This window comes from Bombina bombina, chromosome 1, assembly GCF_027579735.1.
Source record: "Bombina bombina isolate aBomBom1 chromosome 1, aBomBom1.pri, whole genome shotgun sequence".
Lineage (NCBI taxonomy): Eukaryota > Metazoa > Chordata > Amphibia > Anura > Bombinatoridae > Bombina > Bombina bombina.
Window position 1 is genome coordinate 270478451 of NC_069499.1, and position 21895 is coordinate 270500345.

The following is a 21895-nucleotide window of genomic DNA, read 5'->3' on the forward strand; positions in this document are numbered from 1 at the left end:
AGTCCAAGCTTCTGGTGTTTCCTTACAGGGTAGGTCCTTGTTTGGACCTTGTCTGGCAGAAATAATTTCTGATTTTACGGGTGGAAAAGGGTCTTTTCTACCACAAGTAAAGAAGTATAGACCTAAAAGGACGTCAGTGTAATTTTACTTCCTTTTGTAACTTCACAGGGAAGTCTTCCTCTTCCAAGAAGGAACAGTCCAAGTCTTCTTGGAAACCCAATCAGTCTTGGATCAAGGGAAAACAAGCTGAGTCTACATCAGCATGAAGGGCTTACCCCTAATCCGGGATTGGATCATGTGGGGGGCAGACTTTCTCATTTTATCAAGCATGGACACAAAATGTTTCAGATCCTTGGGCTGTGGTCATTGTATCTCAGTGTTCAGTCTTGTATTCAAGACCTATACCAGGACCTCTCAATATTATCTGCAGTCCAGATTAAGAGAGGCGTTCTTGAAATGGGAATTATAGTTCCTTCCTGTAAGGGAACAGGGTCTAGGATTCTATTCAACTCTGTTTGTGGTTCCCAAAAGGAGGGAACTTTCTGACCTATCCTAGACCTGAGGTGTCTAAACAAGTTTTTTAGAATTCCATCCTTCAAAATGGATACTATCGTTCCATTCTTCTCAGTTCCTGACGACAATAGGCCTTAAGGATGCGTATATTCATGTTCCCATCCATAGGGATCATTTCATGTTCCTGAGATTGCCTTTCTAGGCTAACATTTTAAGTTGGTGGCTTGCCACAGCTCCCAGAATTTTAATTGTAGTGGCTCACTACCTAGATGTTATGTTGGTCCAGGCGTCATCTGTTCAACAAGCAAACTCTCATTCAGAGATCTTGTTGTCTTTTCTTCGTTTCCACAGATGGAAACTGAGCCTGGAAAGAGTTCCCTTGTTCCAGTTACAAAGGTAGTTTTCTTAGGGACCATAATAGATTCTCTATCTATGAGAATATTTCTGACAGAGGTCAGAAAATCAAAGTTTCTTTCCTCTTGCCTCTCTCTGCAGTCTACTATTTGGCCATCAGTGGCTCAATGTATGGAAGCAATTGGTCTGATGGTCACTTCCATGGACATCATCCCTTTGCTTGATCCCATTTGAGAGCTCTGCAGTTATGCATGCTCAGACAATGGAACGGAGACCATTCGGATTTATCTCAGAGGATAGATCTAGACCAGTTGACAAGAGACTCTCTCCCGTGGTGGTTTTCTCAGGAGCATCTGTCTCAGGGCACAGGCTTTCAAAGACCTTCCTGGGTGATGGTGACCACGAACGTCAGCCTGCTGGGCTGGGGAGCTGTCTGGGACTCTGTAAAGGCGCAAGGACTATGGACTCGGAAGGAGTCTGCTCTCCCCATAAACATCTTGGAGTTGAGAGCGATTTACAATACTCTGATGGCTTGGCCTTCAGTTGTCCTTAGCCCGTTTATCAGGTTCCAGTTGGACTATATCACCTCAGTGGCTTACATCAACCACCAAGGAGGAACTTGGAGTTCCTTAGCCATGAAGGAGGTGGCTCGGATTGTTCTGTGGATGGAAGCTCAAAGTTGCTGTCTATCCACAAGGTCAAGAGATCCACAGGCTGCCCTGATAGATGCTCTGACAGTTCCTTGGGATTTTGGTTTAACATACCTGTTTCCTCCGTTTGCTCTCCTTCCACAAGTCATTGCTCGTATCAAACAGGAGAGAGCATCGGTAATTATTTTAGCTCCTGCGTGGCCTCGCAGGATCTGGTATGCAGACATAATGAAGATGTCATCTCTTCCTCGTTGGAGGTTGCCGCTGAGGAAGGACCTTCTAACTCAGGGTCCAATCCTTCATCCAAATCTCGTTTCTCTGAAGCTGACTGCTTGGAGATTGAACGCTTAGTTCTGTCTAAGCGTGTTTTTTTCTGAGTTGGTCATTGAGACCTTGATTCAGGCTCGTAAACATGTTACTAGAAAGATTTAACATAGGGTATGGCGTAAATACCTTTATTGGTGTGAATCCAAGGGCTACTCTTGGAGTAGGGTCAGGATTGCTAGGATTTTGTCTTTGCTCCAAGGAGGTCTGGAGAAGGGATTGTCAGTCTGTACTCTGAAAGGTCCACGGCTTCATTCATTACTTGTGGGAAATACAGAACCTGGCCACCAGGAGGAGGCAAAGACACCACAGCCAAAGGCTTAAATACCTCCCCCACTCCCCTCATCCCCCAGTCATTCTTTGCCTTTCGTCACAGGAGGATGGCAGAGAAGTGTCGGAAGATTTGGAGTAGTCTCTTATGGAGGATAGTACTCTTCGGAATGGGACTGGAGTTTTAAGTAGTCATGTCAGACTCTTAGTGAGAGCATTGACGAATGTTAGGGTCTGGAGATGCAGGGAGAGTCTTTCTGCGAAACCATCCAGACTCGTATTAACAGCTCCTTAAGCAATCAGCGTTGACGAGTTTAACTGCCTGCTTTCTACCACTCAAGTCCATGTCAGGAGCGATGCTACAACACTGTCAAACTTAAGAGGCCGTGTTCCTATTCCATGGCGTAGATTCTGGTAAGATTGTTTCATTTTTTATACCTGTAATGATAACGCAAGAAGACACGGTCACAGTGTGACTCCTTTTATCTGTATAGAATCAAGGGTTAATATCTCCGGAAGGTGATTATTGAACAGGGGGGGATTTATACATGATTACTTTATTGTGTTTTTTTGCTGCGACATGTGTGAGATGTGGCTCTGGCAATGTGTGAACAGTCAGGTTCTAACTTCATTTGATTACTGCGCAGCCTGTTTAGTTTGGCACGCTTTTTCTCGGCTGCAGGGGCGGTCCTGCATGGCACTCCATGTGACCGGGTGTGGCCTCATTCTCTGCCTTTTCCTGACCGTGGGTTGCAGGAGACGATAGCGGTTTCTCTGTGGGCCTGTGTCATAGGAGGTGTTGAGTGCCCTGGCCATTGGGGTATAAAGGTGCCATTTATTTTTTCTATAGTCCATATTAAAGGCGCAAGCTATGGAGGACTCTGATGCGTTAGAGGGTACTCCCTCTTTGCTAAAATCTAATGCCTGTGTTTATTGTGAGGAGGTTACGGTATATCCGCCTGCTCAACTATGTTCCACATGCCTTGATAAAATAGTGATATCTACAAAGAACAAGATGTTTAGTACCACTGTGCCGTCCACCTCTGAGGGGTCTCCGTCCCACGAGGTGCGTTCCCTACAATCATCTCCGTTTACACATGCAGCTCCCCAGTGCACTACTAATCCTCCTGCGGGAGGGGCCCTATGGCCGCCAGATTTTGCTGATCAGTTGCAAACGGCGGTGTCTGCGGCTTTCAGTGCTTAACTCGCACTGCTAAGTGCAAGCGAAAGGTTAAACATTGCTATCCTTCCCAGGAGTCATCTACTCCATTGTATGTATCTGAGACTAGATTATCTGCTGATGCAGAGGACTCCGATACTTCGGAGGACTCTTTCTCTGGGTCGGAATCTGCGGCCTCTAAACCTCTGGCTGCGGAGGAACCAGACTTTAGGTTTAGGATGGAGCACTTACGCTTTTTATTAAAGGAGGTGTTAGCTACTCTAGAGGTTCTGGAACCAAAGTTACCGGAGGAACCTTCTATTCCTAAGCTTGATAAAGTCTATGAGGACAGGGTGGTGCCCCAGACTTTCCGAGTACCTGTAAAGATAGCGAATATTATAAAGAATGAATGGGAGAGACTTGGTTCATCTTTCTCCCCTTCTTCTTTGTTTAAGAAATTGTTTCCGGTTCCTGATTCTCAGCTAGAATTGTGGGGATCTGTCCCTAAGGTGGATGGAGCTATCTCCACGCTCGCTAAGCGCACCACTATCCCTTTTGAGTATAGTTCGTCGTTTAAGGAACCTATGGATAAGAAATTAGAGACTCTGTTAAGAAAGATGTTTCAGCACATGGGGTTCGTATTTCAGCCTGCAGCGGCGGTCGCTGCGGTTGCAGGAGCCGCTACCTATTGATGTGACTCTCTCTCAGAGATGATCGTGGTGGAGACTCCCCTCGATGAGATACAGGAAAGAATTAAGGCCCTGAGGGTAGCAAATTTGTTTATCTGTGATGCAAATATGCAGATTATTCGCTTGAATGCCATGACATCAGGCTTTTATGTTCTGGTCCGGAGGGCCCTGTGGTTGAAGTTGTGGTCTGCTGACATGACATCCAAATCTAGATTACTTTCCCTTTTATTTAAGGGAAAGATTCTTTTCGGTCCAGGCCTGGACTCTATCATATCCACGGTCACGGGGGGCAAGGGTGCCTTTCTAACGCAGGATAAGAAGAATAAACCTAAGGGTCCTAATTTTCTTCCCTTTCGTTCGTACCAACGACAGCAGCCTACCGCGAAGCCCGAGTATTCCAAGGAATCTTCGAAAGCATCTCAGTCTTGGAATAAAGCCAAGCAGAGCAAGAAACCCGCCAAGACAAAATCGGCATGACTGGCGGCTCCCGATCAGTCTCTGGATCTCGTAGGGGGCATACTATCTCTTTTTGCGGAGGCTTGGTTGAGAGACGTGCAGGATCCTTGGGTTCTGGAGGTTATTGCCCAGGGTTACAGGATAAGTTTCAAAACTCACCCTCCCAGGGACAGATTCCTCTTGTCAAATCTATCATCAAGACCAGAGAAACGAGATGCATTCCTAGAGTGCTTGAGAGATCTCTCCTCTCTAGGAATAATTGTACCGGTACCTCTAGCATACAGAGGTCTAGGGTACTATTCAAACCTTTTTGTGGTCCCAAAGAAGGAGGGCATGTTTTGCACCTAAAGTGCTTAAACAAGTTTCTGTGGGTCCCATTGTCAAAGATGGAGATGATAAGGTCTATTCTGCCCTTAGTTCAAGAGGGTCAGTTCATGACTACGATAGACTTGAAGGACGCTTACCTTCATGTGCCAATACACAAGGATCACTTTGAGTTCCTAAGATTCAATTTTCTGGACCAGCACTTCCAGTTTGTAGCTCTCCCCTTCGGTCTGGCTACTGCTCCAAGAATCTTTACGAAGGTTCTGGGAGCTTCGCTCGTGGTGGCGAGATGCAGAGGTATTGCAGTAGCACCTTATCTGGACGACATCCTGGTCCAGAATCCGTCCTGCTGGCTGGCAGAGGACCATTCAAAAGCTCTTCCCAGTACCAGAGTGGAGTTCCTGGGCATGATAATAGACTCCATATGCATAAAGATATTCCTGACAGACCAGAGACGTTGCAAAATTACCTCCAGCTGTCTTGCCCCTCAGACCTCCTCAAGGCCCTCTATGGCCCGGTGTATGGAGGTGATTGGGCTCATGGTATCCAGTATAGATGTCATTCCATTTGTTAGGTTCCATCTGCGACCTCTTCAGTTGTGCATGCTGAGGCAATGGAACGGCGAGCACTCGCATCTATCCCAACAGATCTCTCTGGACATCTGGTCGAGGGAATCCCTCTCTTGGTGTCTCTGTCCATATCAGTTGTCCCAGGGGACATCCTTCCTGAGACCATCCTGGGAGATTGTGACTATGGACGTGAGCCTCTCAAGATGGGGAGCTGTTTCGGATGCCAGGAAGGCACAGGGCAGATGGAATCGGTAGGAGTCTCTTCTCCCAATCAACATCCTGGAACTTTGAGCAATCTCCAATGCTCTGAGGGCTTGGTCCCTCCTGGGTTCATCCCAGTTCATCAGATTACAGTCGAACAACATTACCTCGGTGGCTTACATCAGCCATCAGGGGGGGGGGACAAGAAGCTCCCTAGCCATGAGGGAAGTGTATTGTATTCTGGAGTGTGCGGAGACCCACAACTGCTTGCTGTCAGCGATCCACATCCCTGGTGTGGACAACTGTGAAGCGGATTTTCTCAGCAGACAATTGTTTCATCCGAGGAATGTTCTCTTTACCCCGAAGTGTTTGTGGAGATTTGCAACAGATGGAGGACTCCGTAGATAGATCTCATGGTGTCCAGACTCAACTTCAAGCTACCCAGATACGGGTCGCGGTCCAGAGATCCCCAAGCAGAACTGATCCCTGGGGATTCAACCTAGTCTACATATTTCCACTGTTACCTCTTCTACCTCGAGTAGTGGCCCGCATCAAGCAGGAGCAAGCATCAACTATTCAGATTGCTCCATCATGGCCGTGAATGATGTGGTTTGCGGGTCTGGTGAGGATGTTAACATCTCCTCCATGGAGGTTGCCCTGTCGCAGGGATCTGCTGGTACAGGGCCCCTTTGTGCAAAATCTAGGTTCTCTGAGGCTGACTGCGTGGAGATTGAATGCTTAGTCTTAGCCAGGAGAGGGTTTTCTGAGAGTGTGATTGATAATCTCATTCAAGCCGGGAAGCTGGTCACCCCACGTATATATCATAAGGTGTGGAGGACCTACTTACTCTGGTGTGAGTCTTGTGGATATTCCTGGCATAAAGTCAGGGTATCCAGGATACTCTCCTTCCTCCTGGACGGCTTGGAGAAGGGACTTGCCGCCAGTTCCTTAAAGGGACAGATTTCGGCTCTATCTGTGTTGTTACACAAGAAGCTTGCTGAGCTTCCTGATATACAGTCTTTTGTTCAGGCTCTATCCAGGATCAGGCCTGTATTTAGACATTCTGCTACTCCTTGGAGTTTGAATCTGGTTCTTAGGGTTTTGCAGAGGGCTCCGTTTGAGCCTATGCATTCTCTTGATATTAGGATGCTGTCTTGGAAGGTTCTTTTTCTACTGGCTATTGCTTCGGCACGCAGAGTCTCTGAGTTGGCGGCCTTGCAATGTGAGCCTCCTTAACTGTTTTTTCATGCCGATAAGGCTGTCCTTCACACTAGGTTGGGATTTCTCCCTAAGGTTGTGTCTGATCGCAACATTAATCAGGAGATTGTAGTTCCTTCCTTGTGTCCTAACCCTTCTTCTTCTTCTTCTTCTTCTTCAAAGGAACAGTTTCTTCCTAACTTGTATGTGGTTCGAGCTTTAAAATTTTATCTTCAAGCTGCGAAGGATTTCAGACTGACTTCAGCTTTGTTTGTTGTCTATTCGGGGAAGCGCAGAGGACAGCAGACTTCTTCCACTTCCCTGTCTTTTTGGTTGTGGAGCATGATTCACTTGGCTTATGAGACAGCGGGACATATGCCTCCTCAGAGGATTAGGCTCACTCAACTAGAGCTGTGGCTTCTTCTTGGGCCTTCAAGAATGAGGCCTCTATGGAGCAGATTTGTAAGGCTGCTACTTGGTCTTTCTTACATACTTTTCCAAAGTTTTACAAATTTGACGTTTTTGCTTTGACTTAAGCAGCTTTTAGGAGAAAGGTTTTGCAGGCTGTGCTGCCCTCAGACTAGGGTCCGCCTCTCTTTTACCCTCCCGTTTTCATTCAGTGTCTTCTAGAGCTTGGGTATTTGTTTCCCACAAGTAATGAATAAAGCCGTGGACTCTCATTGTATTTAGATGGAAAACATAAATTATGCTTACCTGAATCATTTCCATCTGTACGAGGAGAGTCCACAGCTCCCGCCCAGTTCTCCGTTGGATGGACCTAAATTTCTTTTGTTTTTCTTCTGGCACCATTTATACCCTGATATTTCTCCTACCTTTCCTTGTTCCCTCGGCATAATGGGGGATGAGTGGAGTGAGGGAGGTATTTAAGCCTTTGGCTGGGGTGTCTTTGTCTCCTCCTGGTGGCCAGGTTCTGTATTTCCCACAAGTAATGAATGAAACTGTGGACTCTCCTCGTACAGATGGAAATAAAATTACCAGGTAAGCATAATTTATGTTTTTGTCAGGCCCTGGTCAGAATCAGGCCTGTGTTTAATTCTGTTGCTCCTCCTTGGAGCCTTAACCTTGGTCTTAATGTTTTGCAGCAGGCTCCGTTTGAGCCTTTACATTCTATAGATATTAAGTTATTATCTTGGAAAGTTTTGTTTCTTTTTGCTTTTTCTTCAGCTCTGAGAGTTTCGGAACTCTCGGCCTTGCAGTGTGATTTGCCTTGCCTTTAAAGCACTTTAAACCTAAAGTGGTTTAAGATAGGAATGTTAATCAGGAAATAGTTTTTCCTTCTCTGTGTCCAAATTCTTCTTCTCATAAGGAACATTTGTTGCACAACCTGGATGTTGTGCGTGCTCTAAAAATTCTACCTACAGGCCACTAAGGATTTTAGCCAATCCTCTGTCCTGTTTGTTTGCTTCTCTGGAAAGTGTAAAGGTCAGAAGGCAACTGCTACTTCTCTTTCTCTCTGGTTGAGAAGTATAATTCATTTTGCTTATGAGACTGCTGGACAGCAGCTTCCTGAGAGAATTAAGGCTCATTCCACGAGGGCTGTCTCCTCTTCTTGGGCTTTCAAAAATGAACCTTCTGTGGAACAGATTTGCAAGGCTGCAACTTGGTCTTCTTTGCATACTTTTTCAAAATTTTCCAAATTTGATAGTTTTGCCTCGGCCGAGGCTTCTTTTGGGAGAAAAGTTCTTCAAGCGGTGGTGCCTTCTGTTTAGGTCTGTCTGTCTTGTTCTCCCTCCCTTTTGATTCTGTGTCCTCTAATTTGGGTATTGGTTCCCACTAGTAATTGAGGACGTTGTGGAAAACAAAATTTATGCTTACCTGTTAAATGTACTTATTTCCGGACATGGTGAGTCCACGACCGCACTCTTTTATCAGGACAGTTATTTTTGTCTAAACCTCAGGCACCTCTACACCTTTGTGTTATCTTCTTTTTCTATTTCCCTTCGGCTGAATGACTGGGGGTTATGGGTAAGTTAAGTGACACTTAACAGCTTTGCTGTAGTGCTCTTTGCCTCCTCCTGCTGGCCAGGAGTGATATTCCCACTAGTTATTGAGGAAGTCGTGGACTCACCATATCCGGAAATAAATAAATTTATCAGGTAAGCATACATTTTGTTTTTATTAATAAATAAAATAATTAAAACGCATTAATGTAAATTGGGTACTGGCAGACAGCTGCCAGTACCTAAGATGGTGGTGACCAATGGGAGGGGGAGGGTTAGCAAGCTGTTTGGGAGGAATCATTGTGATGGGACGGTAAGAGGGGGATGCCTACACTACAGAAAATTAAAAAAATAAAACAATATTAATTAATTTTAAAAAAAGCCCTAAAACCTCATACTGTCAGACAGTCTCACAGTACCTAAGATAGTGGTGACCAGTGGGAAGGGGAAGAGGGAAGAAAGTTGTTTGGAAAGGGATCAAGGGATGTGAGGTGTCAGGTGGGAGGATAATACCTACAATATAATGATATGACCCTTGTCAGCTAATCAACCCCTTCACTGTCAGGAATTTAAAAAATGTGGTGTGCAGCTGCAATTAGCGTCCTTCTAATTACCAAAAAACAATGGCAAAGCCATGCATGTCTGTTATTTCGGAACAAAGAGGATCCCAGAGAAGCTTTTACAACAGTTTGTGTTATGACTGCACAAGCGGTATGTAAGTTATTTCAGTGAGAAACCTAAAGTTTGTGATAAAGTTAACATTTTTTTTTCTATGACCGCATTTAGCAGCAAAATGGTTGCATGAGATATACCAAAATGGGCCTAGATTAATACGTTGGTGTTTCTGCTAAAAAAAATATAGTTTTGATATATAAAAAAATAAAAATAAGGCCCTATGCTTAAATGGGGTGACCACAAAAATTGCTAAAAATTCTCCAGTATTTTCTATGAAATTCCCAGTTGCTAAGGGGTTAAAGAATTTGCAAAGGCTGGAGAGAACTGTTAATGCATTCTGCCCATTGTCACTGTGAACATGTATTCATATACAAAGCAGACAATTTGCTAGATTCATAGATGTTCTTGAGGTTGATAATGGGGTCTTCATTATGAAGATGAGTTCATTTTCCAGAGTTTTGCTATTGGGTGTTCCTGACATTAACATCTATAGTAGAATGAGATCTACAGTACATGATATATCACACATGAAATGTGAACTGCTAGCAAAACAGAAAATACTATAATAACTACAGCAACACTTAGCAAATACACTCACCTGTTAAAGGGCCATAATACCCAAATGTTTAAACACTTGAAAGTGATGCAGCATAGCTGTAAAAAGCTCACTAGACAATATCTCCTGAACATCTCTATGTAGAAAAGAAAGATATTTTACCTCAAGAGTTCCTCAGTAGCCACCTCCCATTGTAGAGGATGTCTTAGCAGCATTTTAGTGTGTCTGTCCTGGGACAGCTTAGGGGATGAGCCTTGTGAACTCTCATATTATTTCACCAATCAGGTAAAGGAAGCTTACTATGAAATCTCATGAGAGTTAAGTCAAATCTCATGAGATCACAGTAAGAGTTCATGACCTCAGCACTGCTGATGCTGATTGGCTGCAGTTCATTTCTTCATTTTTTTTTTTTTTACCTGCAGCTGGGAGCAGGTGAAGTATAACTTTTTACACAGAACTTACTCTGCTGAGCTGAGGAGATTGTGAGGTAAAATATCTTCCTTTTTTACATAGAGATGCTCAGGTGATATTTTCACAGTTATACTGCATCAGTTTCATTTTAGCATATGAGTATTATGTCCCTTTAATATAAAGGTTTGTAATTGTAAAATATTCTCATGTCTTCATTGTTGTTTTAAAGTTGTCTTGCTGGGTAATACAAAAGGTGTCTTGGTGACTTCTCAGACTTGAATAAGCGCTGGTCATGGGCGTTATGTGGCAATCTAGAGGCGTAGTCTGGATTTATACCAACAACAATTAAGAACAGCATGAGAAATTCATAAATACTCTATTGCCCATGTGAAGCATCTCATCTGACGGTCATGTCTAGCTATTTCAAAGCTCGTACTTCTTTTCTTTTTTTATTTCTATTTAACTGTTTACAAGCTTATTTTTTCTGCTTTTATTTTTCTGATTTATTTTTCTCCTTTAATGTGTTCTCAATGATACTTTGTTTACAGATAGTTCCTTTACCTAAATTTCGCATTTGAAATAGCTGCTTTATACTGTTGTATGCCCATCTACACTGAATATTTTAGTAAGATGTTTCTGCCAGTGTCATTTTAATTCGGCAGTTTTTGAGCTGCAATGTTGCAACATTTTTGTCCTGCAAGATATTTGTTAATCCAGTGTGTCAATGTTTATATACTTGTGATTATGCAGTCCATTATCTTTTGGATCGTGTCTGTATAGTGCAATCCCTTTGTTGGTAGCTGGTAGGTACCTTGCCTGTTGGTTTATCTGTAAGACGTAATGGGTCATTCCATTAATACTATAAAGTTGCTGTAGATATGTTATATATATATATATATATATATATATATATATATATATATGTGTGTGTATATATGTTGTTAGACTCTTCCTTTTTTTTCAGCATCTCCATCAATGAGGGGCTCAACACCTTTGGATGTTGCTGCAGCATCTGTAATGGACAACAATGAGCTTGCTTTGGCTTTACAAGAACCAGACCTTGAGAAGGTAACAGTTCTCAGAACAAATGGTATTGTTTGGTTGCATATATATATATATATATATATATATTATTTATTCTTTTGCTTATTTAAATTTTCCAGCTCTAAAAGTTTCAGTTGAGAGAAATTGAAATATAAAACAAGAATCAAACCATGTGTTCTTTCTTATTACTGTAAAATATACCACACGTATCTTTATTCCACAGGTTGTCACTTACCTGGCAGGTTGTGGACTACAGAGCTGTCTAATGCTTATAGCCAAAGGATACCCAGACCTTGGGTGGAATCCTATTGAGGGAGAACGTTATTTGTCATTTCTACGCTTTGCTGTCTTCGTCAACTGTAAGTCTATAATAACATCTGGGGTCTTTGGTGGTTATTGGCCAGGGATGTGCAGGCAAACAGCAGCATTTTCGTACTGGTGGACTTTCATTAAGAAAAAAAACAAACAATAATACATTTTATATATTTATATACATTTTATATATATATATTTATATGTATATACACATATTTAGATTGACTGTACCATTGTAAATAGGTATAAGGGAATTGATGCCTGGCGCTTATGCAGTTGTAAGTGCTTATGTGACTTTATATAGAAGCAGAGGTTTATTTCTGGTTTCACAGACTGTGATTTGCTCATCACTATATACCTCATAAATCATACAAACTGCTTAAATGCTTATTTTGTTGCATATATATTTCTGAAATCAGATGTCTTTAAAAAAAAAAAAAAGCTGACCATTTCTTTCTTTCTTTACCTCATGAGGAGAAGTTTGCCTCCTGTATTTGCCTGTATGCCAGAGCTTATTTGTTCTGTACAACTGTCTCCTTGTTCTTCTGTGACACTGCTCCAGATTTCTTTCTGATAACTTCCACCAGGAAAAGGGCTGAGTTATGCAATGTAAAGCAAGTGAGCTGACAAACTAACCATGAGGGGAAAAGGGCATAGTAAAAGCATAGGAAGAAGGGAAGTGTTGTGTGCAGGGCAGAACATGTGGGTTTTCACATGACATCCATGCTGAATGTATAGCTCTGCCCTCCCATGCTGTCAGCCATTGGAAGGCTAGGAACCTTTTTTTTTTTTTTTTTTAAAGACGTTTTTGCTTAGGATTCTTAATGGAGACTGAATGCAAGAAGTTTGAAATACCTTACAGGAGCAGACTGAGCATGTGTAAAGTGCTCTAAGGCAGAGCAGATTTCCAAAAACAATCTTGACAGTTTTTTTTTTTTTTACTATAAGCTTTTTTATTATTATTTGAAACTACTCCCCTGCCCCCAACCCCTCCTGAAAAAAAGTAAAGAAAAAAATATCTAAAAACTTCTAGTAATCTTACAGTCCCATCTCACTTTGGCCTTTTATTTATTATTATTTTTATTTTATTTTTGCCCCCAAAAAATGAATAGAGCACTGCCCCTACTGCCCCTTTGTAGGAGCCTCACTGGTAGATACATATATGAGTTTGTGATTGTTTGATAGAAGTCACATGAAAAACAGAATGGGAAATTGAAGAAATCTTTTGAAAAAAAAAATCTACTGCTCATTTAAAAGTAGGAGTTAGTGGCGTTAATTGACTTTTTATTGTACATTTGGTGATAGTGCATTTCTACTTCATTTATTGGTCCTTTTACCCCTGCAAAGGAACTAAACACATAAAACTACAGATATGGGCATGACCAATAGGAAGAAGCATACAAGATATATACATATCCACCAATTACGATACATGTTCTACTTATAAACAGACAACAGAGAACGAGAATTTGAAATGGGGTATACATATTGAGGCATCTGACAAAGCCTCAAGTCCAACCCAGAAAGGGGAGGGGTGAAACGCGTAATGTTTGTATGGTAACTTTGTAGCGTGGAGAATGTCATCAGGTGAAGCGGCTCTGATTGTATCTGTTCACAACATCTACCTTTACCGGTGTTTAGCAAGTGAAGATCTGCATTGGCATCAGCATCACAAATATAGAATCATGGAGGTAAATTGCAGCAGAACGGCATCCACCTCATGAATCCTGGAAGGCAAAGGTAAGCCGTGCGGTTAAAGTCTTGCAAACCGGTATTACCCCATCAGCATTGTGTTTTGATTATGCTGTCCAGCTGGATATCTCTCTTTTCAGTCCTGCTTTAATTATAGTAGACCGGACTTACATCTTGCTACCAGAGAGTGTATTTACACTCAAGTGCCTGGATAGCAGCTAATAAAGGGACGGTACCCTTTTCAGTTTACCGGAGCGTGTTTATTACACTAAGGGCCCGGATTACCATACGGACTGTTTGCTGGCCAGCTTTTATACATGCTAGCATGTAGGGGATATGGTTTATATTTATGTATTTGTGACATATAATCATCTGCTTTACTTTTTATCTGGTATTTAATATTGTATTTAGCGAAGGCAGACCCGGTGTCTTTACCACCTCTTTAATAAATGTTTGGTTTAACGTGTTACTCGGTGCAACCTTGTCTTTCTTTGGTTCATATTACCTTATATAGAACCCTATCTTTTTAATTGTTAAATAGTTAGCACGTATATAACACTGTGATATACATATATTTTCTGAGTGCCCCCTTCTCTAGCACATATATAGCAAATATATATATATATATATATATAATGTTGTAAAGTCACTGGAAAAACAGTCTCCTTGGCCGTGGTAACTATTTTCAAACTTTGTTTTATTTAGTAAAAATAGTCTTTTAACATAACAGGTGCACTGTCTCTTTAATTACAGCAAAGTCAAAGCTGTAAGATAAAAGAGTTAACAATACAATGAGAATCCTATTAAAACACAAAAAATAAAGTCCAAAATACAAAGAGAAAATGTGTTAAGTGCACAAAAAATAGGATATACGTCCTGGAATCTTCTGTATAGGTGTCCTTAAAGAAAAGAAACAAATATAGTAAAGTCCTGTTTAGAAACAAAATAAAGCAGAGGGATGGAGTTGTACTCACACTCGCTCAGTTTAAAAGCCATATTAAACCTTGTCTGTATTCGAAAGGAACGGGAAGACATCCAGCTGGTTAAAAAGTGTTTTTTATTATTACAATGAATAAAATCACTCAGGTATAAAAGACTGTCTCAAGAACACAACCGCATTTGAATAACATTTAACGCCGTCAATTCAAGCGTGTTCTGTAAAGCGGAGTTTCAGTTCCAGTGATGCAGGAGTCTTTGCGACCAATAGTCTTCCAACGCACATTTCAGCAAGTTACTTCCGGCTTTTTAACGAGAAAAGCCTACTCCTGTCAGGAGCCTACCTAAATATAGAGTTTTCCTTTCTAATGCTAAACTGGCCAGCTAACCTATACAAAACAAACAAAAAAAAGTTTGTCTCACCAGTGTGTCTCTTTACAGGCAGTCAGCCATGCTAACAGGTCTCCAGCCTCTCACTTTGGAAACAGCCTGCTCCTAGAGAACTGCTTACAAAGGCCTTAGGGCTAGATTCTGAGTGGAGCGCAAAATTGTGCTAATGCGCTCAATATTTGCGCTCCACTTGTAATACCAGCATACGCATATGTGTGCTGGTATTTGAGGTCAAACTCTCTTGTTCGCATTGCATGGAAGATTTGCGCTCATTAGAGCTGGCTTCCATTGGCTCCAACGGGAGCCGTAAGACACAGCATGAGAACCTAGCACAGCGAAGGGGGTAAGTCGCGCAGCAATGGGCAGCAAATTAAAATATATATGTATATAAGCATATATATTTATAGAGAACACACATTTTCCCATAGACTGCCATGTAAAGACCCTTTTCAGTGCCGTTTTTTTTCTAACACCCCACACTCGTTTACTTTAACCCCTCATAACTGCTTCTTGTAGTTATTTTATTAAAAATAAAACTGCTACAATTTTTCTTTTATTAAAAACTACAACACACTTTATTTTGGGGGCAATCGGGGTGAGCTCCCAGTTGCAGTAACCAGCTACTTGTAATAGCTGGTTATATATTGTGCACCCATAAACAATAAATTAGTGCTCCACTTCTAATCTAGCTGTGAAACTGACCCAACAGATTTAAGTTTTTAATAGCAGGGAAAAATGCTCACTGTAACCGCCTGCTACTGTACACAACTTCTCTCACCCTATCACAATAGATATATACAGTATATATATAAATATATGTGTATATATATATATATATATATATATATATATATATATATATATATATATATATATATATATATATATATGTATGTATGTGTGTATGTATATATATATATATATATATATATATATATATATATATATGTATGTGTGTATGTATATGTATGTATGTGTGTATGTATATATATATATATGTATGTATGTGTGTATTTATATGTATGTATGTGTGTATGTATATATATATATATATATGTATGTGTGTATTTATATGTATGTATGTGTTTATGTATATATATATGTATGTATGTGTGTATGTATATGTATGTATGTGTGTATGTATATATATATATATATATATATATATATATATATATATATATATATATATATATATATAAAATACAAAGATATAACAAGTAGATTTTATCCAGCATGGATAAGCATGGGACACTTGCTTATCTGAATAATTTGTGCAGCGCTATGTGGGGTAATGATATACATGTTTGTTCATTTGATGAGCCAATTAGCTATATAGCAGCTGTGTAGTATATGGGGTACCCCACAGAGTATCACTGAAACAATAGCCATAATCTGTGTAACTCTTTGAATCATGTACATATTTTGATGAAAGTATAACATATCACATTTGGTCTGCAGCCCTGGAATGGTCTCCCCTTCTTTCTGTATTACATTTGTTTTTTATAGCAGCTACACATAGGTGGTGCTGGATAAAATCTACTCGTTATATCTTTATATTTTTTATTTAGGGGTTTTTCTAAAACTTATTAGCAACTAGTACTAACCCTAGGAGCTGGCACTTCTTTTATATATATATATATATATATATATATATATATATATATATATATATATATATATATATATATATATATATATATATATAATGACCTTTCTGCTTTATGCAAATGCTCTTAGGTCACCCTAAGAGAAAAAGGGGTAACCAGGCGTGGCATCCTTGCACACATGCCTTAGAGGCACCTCACTGACGAGGCCCATAGAGGCCGAAACGTACGTCTGGGGTTTGTTTGTTTTCCCTTGTTAGAAGGAGATTTGCCTGGTATTTCGGCGCTGGACTGTCATTTGGCAGGGCCAGACTGATATGCTACAGGAGATTTTACCTTTGTGAAAGGCATAGTGTGCAGAAAGAGTTTGTACCCTGGGAGCAAGGAGGGACTAAGGAAGTATTCCCAGCTTCTGTTCTAAGCCTAGTTGAGTGCATCTCTCTGTTCTTTTCTCTGCTGAAAGGCATATCACATAATTATTATACATTAATCATTATTATATCATTAATCAGTCACTGGCAGAATGTGTTAATTCACAAATATTTTTTTTGATATTAAACAGTAAAGATCATATTCTCTACCCCCGCACACACTCTGCAGAACAAGCGGCTTATACACCCTACTCCCCACTACAGAGAATGATCAGTCACTCTATAATAGCAACAAAATAATACGAGCTGATGCCCTTTGATGACCAACTGCCCTTTAAATGACTAGCACAATAATTAGAAGTGTTAATGAATCTAGGTTAGAAAGGACAAACTATTGTGAGATGCTATTAAATTCACTGATGACATTTCCAAGGATGATTTAGTTAGGAAGGGCAGCATAAGGAGTGTTTTATATCACTCAGCTCATCCACAAATATTTTAATCCATTAAACCAAAAAGAGACAATGCATTTCTAGACGAGTACTTCACGGTAATAATCAGAAGAAGAATATTTATCAATCTATATATAAATGGCATCATGTACTAAGCTTCTGATCTCCTGTTGGAATCACACAGTTGGTTTCGCTCTTTATTCTGTTTACTTTGTTTTTATAGAATATAATGTTTTGTAAATACTGAGTTGTTCTTTTGTTATCCAGTATAACAATAAGATAAAATGTTTTGTGCAAAGGGAGAGCTTATTGTCAGTATTTAAACCAAGCAGGATATTTATGTGGTTTTTTTTTAGATGTGTGTCCTTAATCTTTGCTTCCTCTGAAATCCTGCTGTGTGGCTCATTGTCAGCAATACCTGCTGTGCATCTCTTTCCCAATTACTTCTGAATCCACAATCCTGTGGGATACCCCTGATGTAAATGCGCTTATTATGTTATGATTGCTGGAGTCCTCTGAGGCTGGTAACTAAGCAGTACCTTTGCTGCTTGTTTTTCAGGTGAGAGTGTTGAAGAGAACGCCAGTGTGGTGGTTAAGCTGCTTATCCGGCGTCCTGAGTGTTTTGGACCATCACTCAGAGGAGAAGGGGGAAATGGTTTGCTGGCAGCGATGCAGGAAGCTATTAACATTTCTGAGAACCCAGCTTTGGACCTACCTCCGCAAGGGTATCAGAGGGAAGTGTAAGTGTCAGTATTTGTGAGTTAAAGGGCCACTAAACCCAAAATCTTTCTTTCATGATTCAGATAGGACATACAAATTTAAACAACATTACAATTTGCTTCTATTATTTATTTTGCTTCATTTTTTAGATATCCTTATTTGAAGAAAAAGCAATGCACATGGGTGAGCCAATCACATGAGGCTTCTATGTGCAGCAACCAATCAGCAGCTACTGAGCATATCTAGATATGCTTTTCAGCAAAGAATATTAAGAGAATAAAACAAATTAGATAATAGAAGTAAATTAGAAAGATGTTTAAAATTGCACTCTCTTTCTAAATCATGAAAGAAAAAATGTGGGTTTCATGTCCTTTTAATAGTGCTGATAACAGATTGGTATATAGACCATCTTTGTTCCTTATATCCTAACTATATGTTGCCATCGGCATATATGGTATACACTGTATGTATGTATGTATATATATATATATTTATATATATAAGTGCCTACACATTTCCTTTTCTGTGTGCATGTTGTCTAATTTTGCACTGTATACTTTTTCCAGGGTCGAGGAAGATGAAGAAGAAGAAGAGATTGTACACATGGGAAATGCTATAATGTCCTTTTATTCTGCACTGATAGACCTTCTGGGACGCTGCGCTCCAGAAACCCATGTATGTGAACATAAAAGGGAGTTTAGAAAGAAAAAAATACTTTTTGTGCTTCAGAATAATTTCAAATATAACAGCAAGTCAGTTGCTCAAGATCCACAAATAGATCAAGAAGAAAATGTTGTACAGTGACGTATACATAGCTTTCTGATACACTGGGATAGCACACTGCCAGGGATTCACTGAGACTGCATAAGGTTTACAGTGAGACTCACAAAACAATGCTGATAGCTGTCAGATACACCAGGATAATTCAGTGCCGGAATCTCACACCTAGTGAAACGGGTAGTTAGGGTTTTTTTTCAGCTATACTAAGCCAATAAAGGGAAATAACTCCCAGGTAATGAAACAGTGAATTGTGGAGGATTGTCCTTTATGTACAAGGAGATACTTCTGTAGATATATAGATATAAGTCACATAGAGACAATGGTGCAGGCACAGTGTAAAGGACCATCTAACAGAGGCAAGGTCTCAAATGATACAATGATATATGGGGAACATACAGGGAGTTTTAAGATGGTTCAGAGGGATCTGGATGTAATGGAGACACCTACATTACAATATATTGCTCAAAAATAAACAAAAAAGCAAAAAACAAAGTTTTAGCAAGAGTTCTCCCCGTGCAAGCGCATTTATTATAATCAGGCCCTGAGTGTAGTGTAGATTGTGGTGGGATCTGTTGTGTAAACTGGTGCAAATGAGTATTTGGTAACACATATAGGGACTGTTGAAGATATGGTTACTCTGACTTTATTAGCAAAACTCCTAGCATTATAGTCTAATGATAGTAGAGGTGGCACGTGATGACAGTGCTGAAGACTCTGATGATGGGCCAAAAATAAAGCAGTACAATAAGAATTGATTTTCATTTTAAAAATCATATCAGCTCTTTAAAAAAATCTTTGCCTAAAAATGCAGTCATGTGAGTCCAATCCCTTTAATTCTTCCACATTATTAGCAATTGTAGCTTTAGTGTTTGTGACCTAGGATAAGTATACTGCTTCATTTTTCAGTTTACCAGCGTTCCGATGTTTTGCAATCTGTAATCACTGCTCTATCATTTGGTTGCCTAACTACAATCCTAATGTGTAATTAAAGCTTGTGTGTTTATTTCTTTGCACAGTTAATCCAGGCTGGTAAAGGGGAAGCTATTAGAATCCGGTCCATCCTTCGCTCACTGGTACCCACCGAGGACCTGGTTGGGATTATTAGTATTCCCCTGAAACTGCCTGCATTTAACAAAGGTAACAGCAGCCCACCATTGTGATTGCTTTGTACTTCAGGTGAAAGAACACAATGTATACTTTCTAGAGCAGTGTGTAGACTTTGTATTCTTGGTCACATGCAGACTGAGATTTTACCCACCACATGTGATTTAAAGGGACTTTCATGTTTAGATTTGTTAGCCATAAAATATTGCATTGCAAAAATTTTAAAAGATTTAAAAATGTCTCGGCTAGATTACGAGTTTTGTGTTATGGCTCATAACGCTGCTTTTTCACTACCGCTTCTATTACAAGTCTTGTAGGTATAGCTGTACCGCACACCTTTTTGGCTGTAACACAACGTAACTACCACACCTTTCAAAAAGTCCTTTTTCAATGAGACTTCCATAGCACCGGTATTACGAGTTTGCCTGGGAGGCCAAAAAGTAAGCGGTACAGCCGATACCGACAAGATTCGTTCCGACATCTAAAGTCAGTAGTTATGGGTTTTGCACTACAAAGCTGTAGCATAAAACTCATAACTAAAGTGTTACAAAGTACACTAACACCCATAAACTACCTATTAACCCCTAAACCGAGGCCCTCCCGCATCGCAAACACTATAATAAATGTATTAACCCCTAATCTGCCGCTCCGGACATCGCCACCACTATAATAAACATATTAACCCCTTAACCTCCACACTCCCGCATCGCAAACACTAGTTAAATATTATTAACCCCTAATCTGCCGCCTCGAACGTCACCACCGCCACTATACTAAAGTTATTAACCCCTAACCCTAACACCCCTAACTTTTAATATAATTAAAATAAATAAAAATCACTATCATTAACTAAATAATTCCTATTTAAAACTAAATACTTACCTATAAAATAAACCCTAAGCTAGCTACAATACAACTAATAGTTACATTGTAGCTATCTTAGGTTTTATTTTTATTTCACAGCTAAGTTTGTATTTATTTTAACTCGGTAGATTAGTTAGTAAATAGTTATTAACTATTTACTAACTACCTAGTTAAAATAAATGCAAATTTACCTGTAAAATGAAACCTAACCTGTCTTACACTAACACCTAACATTACACTAAAATTAAATAAATTACATTAATTAAATACAATTAACTAAATTACAAAAAAAACAAAACACTAAATTACAAAAAAGAAAAAAAGAAATTATCAAATATTTAAACTAATTACACCTAATCCAATAGCCCTATCAAAATAAAAAAGCCCCCCCAAAATTAAAAAAAAACCCTAGCCTAAACTAAACTGCCAATAGCCCTTAAAAGGGCCTTTTGCGGGGCATTGCCCCAAAGAAATCAGCTCTTTTACCTGTAAAAAAAATACAAACAACACCCCAACAGTAAAACCCACCACCCACACAACCAACCCCCCAAATAAAATCCTATCTAAAAAACCTAAGTTCGCAATGCCCTGAAAAGGGCATTTGGATGGGCATTGCCCTTAAAAGGGCATTTAGCTCTTTTTCTGTCCCCAAACCCCTAAGCTAAAAATAAAACCCACCCGATAAACCCTTAATAAAACTTAACACTAACCTCCGAAGATCAACTTGCAGTTTTTGAATACCGGACATCCATCCTCAACCAACCCGGGAGAAGTCTTCATCCAAGCGGGCAGAAGTCCTCAACGAAGCCGGGAGAAGTCTTCATCCAAGCGGCAAGAAGTCGTCCTCCAGGCGGGCAGAAGTCTTCACCCAGACGGCATCTTCTATCTTCATCCTTCCGACGCGGAGCGGGTCCATCTTCAAGATCCGGCACGGAGCATCCTCTTCTTTCGCTGTCTACTGAAGAATGTCTACTGAAGTTTCCTTTAAATGACGTCATCCAAGATGGTGTCCCTTGAATTCTGATTGGCTGATAGAATTCTATCAGCCAATCGGAATTAGAGGGTAAAACATCCTATTGGCTGATGCAATCAACCAATAGGATTGAGCTTCAATCCTATTGGCTGATCCAATCATGAAGACTTCTGCCCGCCTGGAGGACGACTTCTTGCCGCTTGGATGAAGACTTCTCCCGGCTTCGTTTAGGACTTCTGCCTGCTTGGATGAAGACTTCTCCCGGCTGGATGCGGGTGGATGTCCGGTCTTCAAAAACTGTAAGTGGATTAGTGTTAGGTTTTTTTAAGGGTTTATTG

General features: G+C 40.2%; 1 protein-coding gene across 11 annotated transcripts in view; it reads left to right on the top strand.

Annotated features, from left to right (window-relative positions):
- Positions 1-21895, top strand: part of RYR3 (ryanodine receptor 3) — a 1083635-nt gene that overhangs the window by 507266 nt on the left and 554474 nt on the right. For all 11 annotated transcript variants that reach the window (XM_053697970.1, XM_053697969.1, XM_053697973.1 and 8 more), the window contains 5 exons: positions 11274-11377; positions 11577-11712; positions 17676-17856; positions 18403-18511; positions 19633-19753. In XM_053697970.1, coding sequence (XP_053553945.1) covers positions 11274-11377; positions 11577-11712; positions 17676-17856; positions 18403-18511; positions 19633-19753 — 651 coding nt within the window. The remainder of the gene's footprint in view (positions 1-11273; positions 11378-11576; positions 11713-17675; positions 17857-18402; positions 18512-19632; positions 19754-21895) is intronic.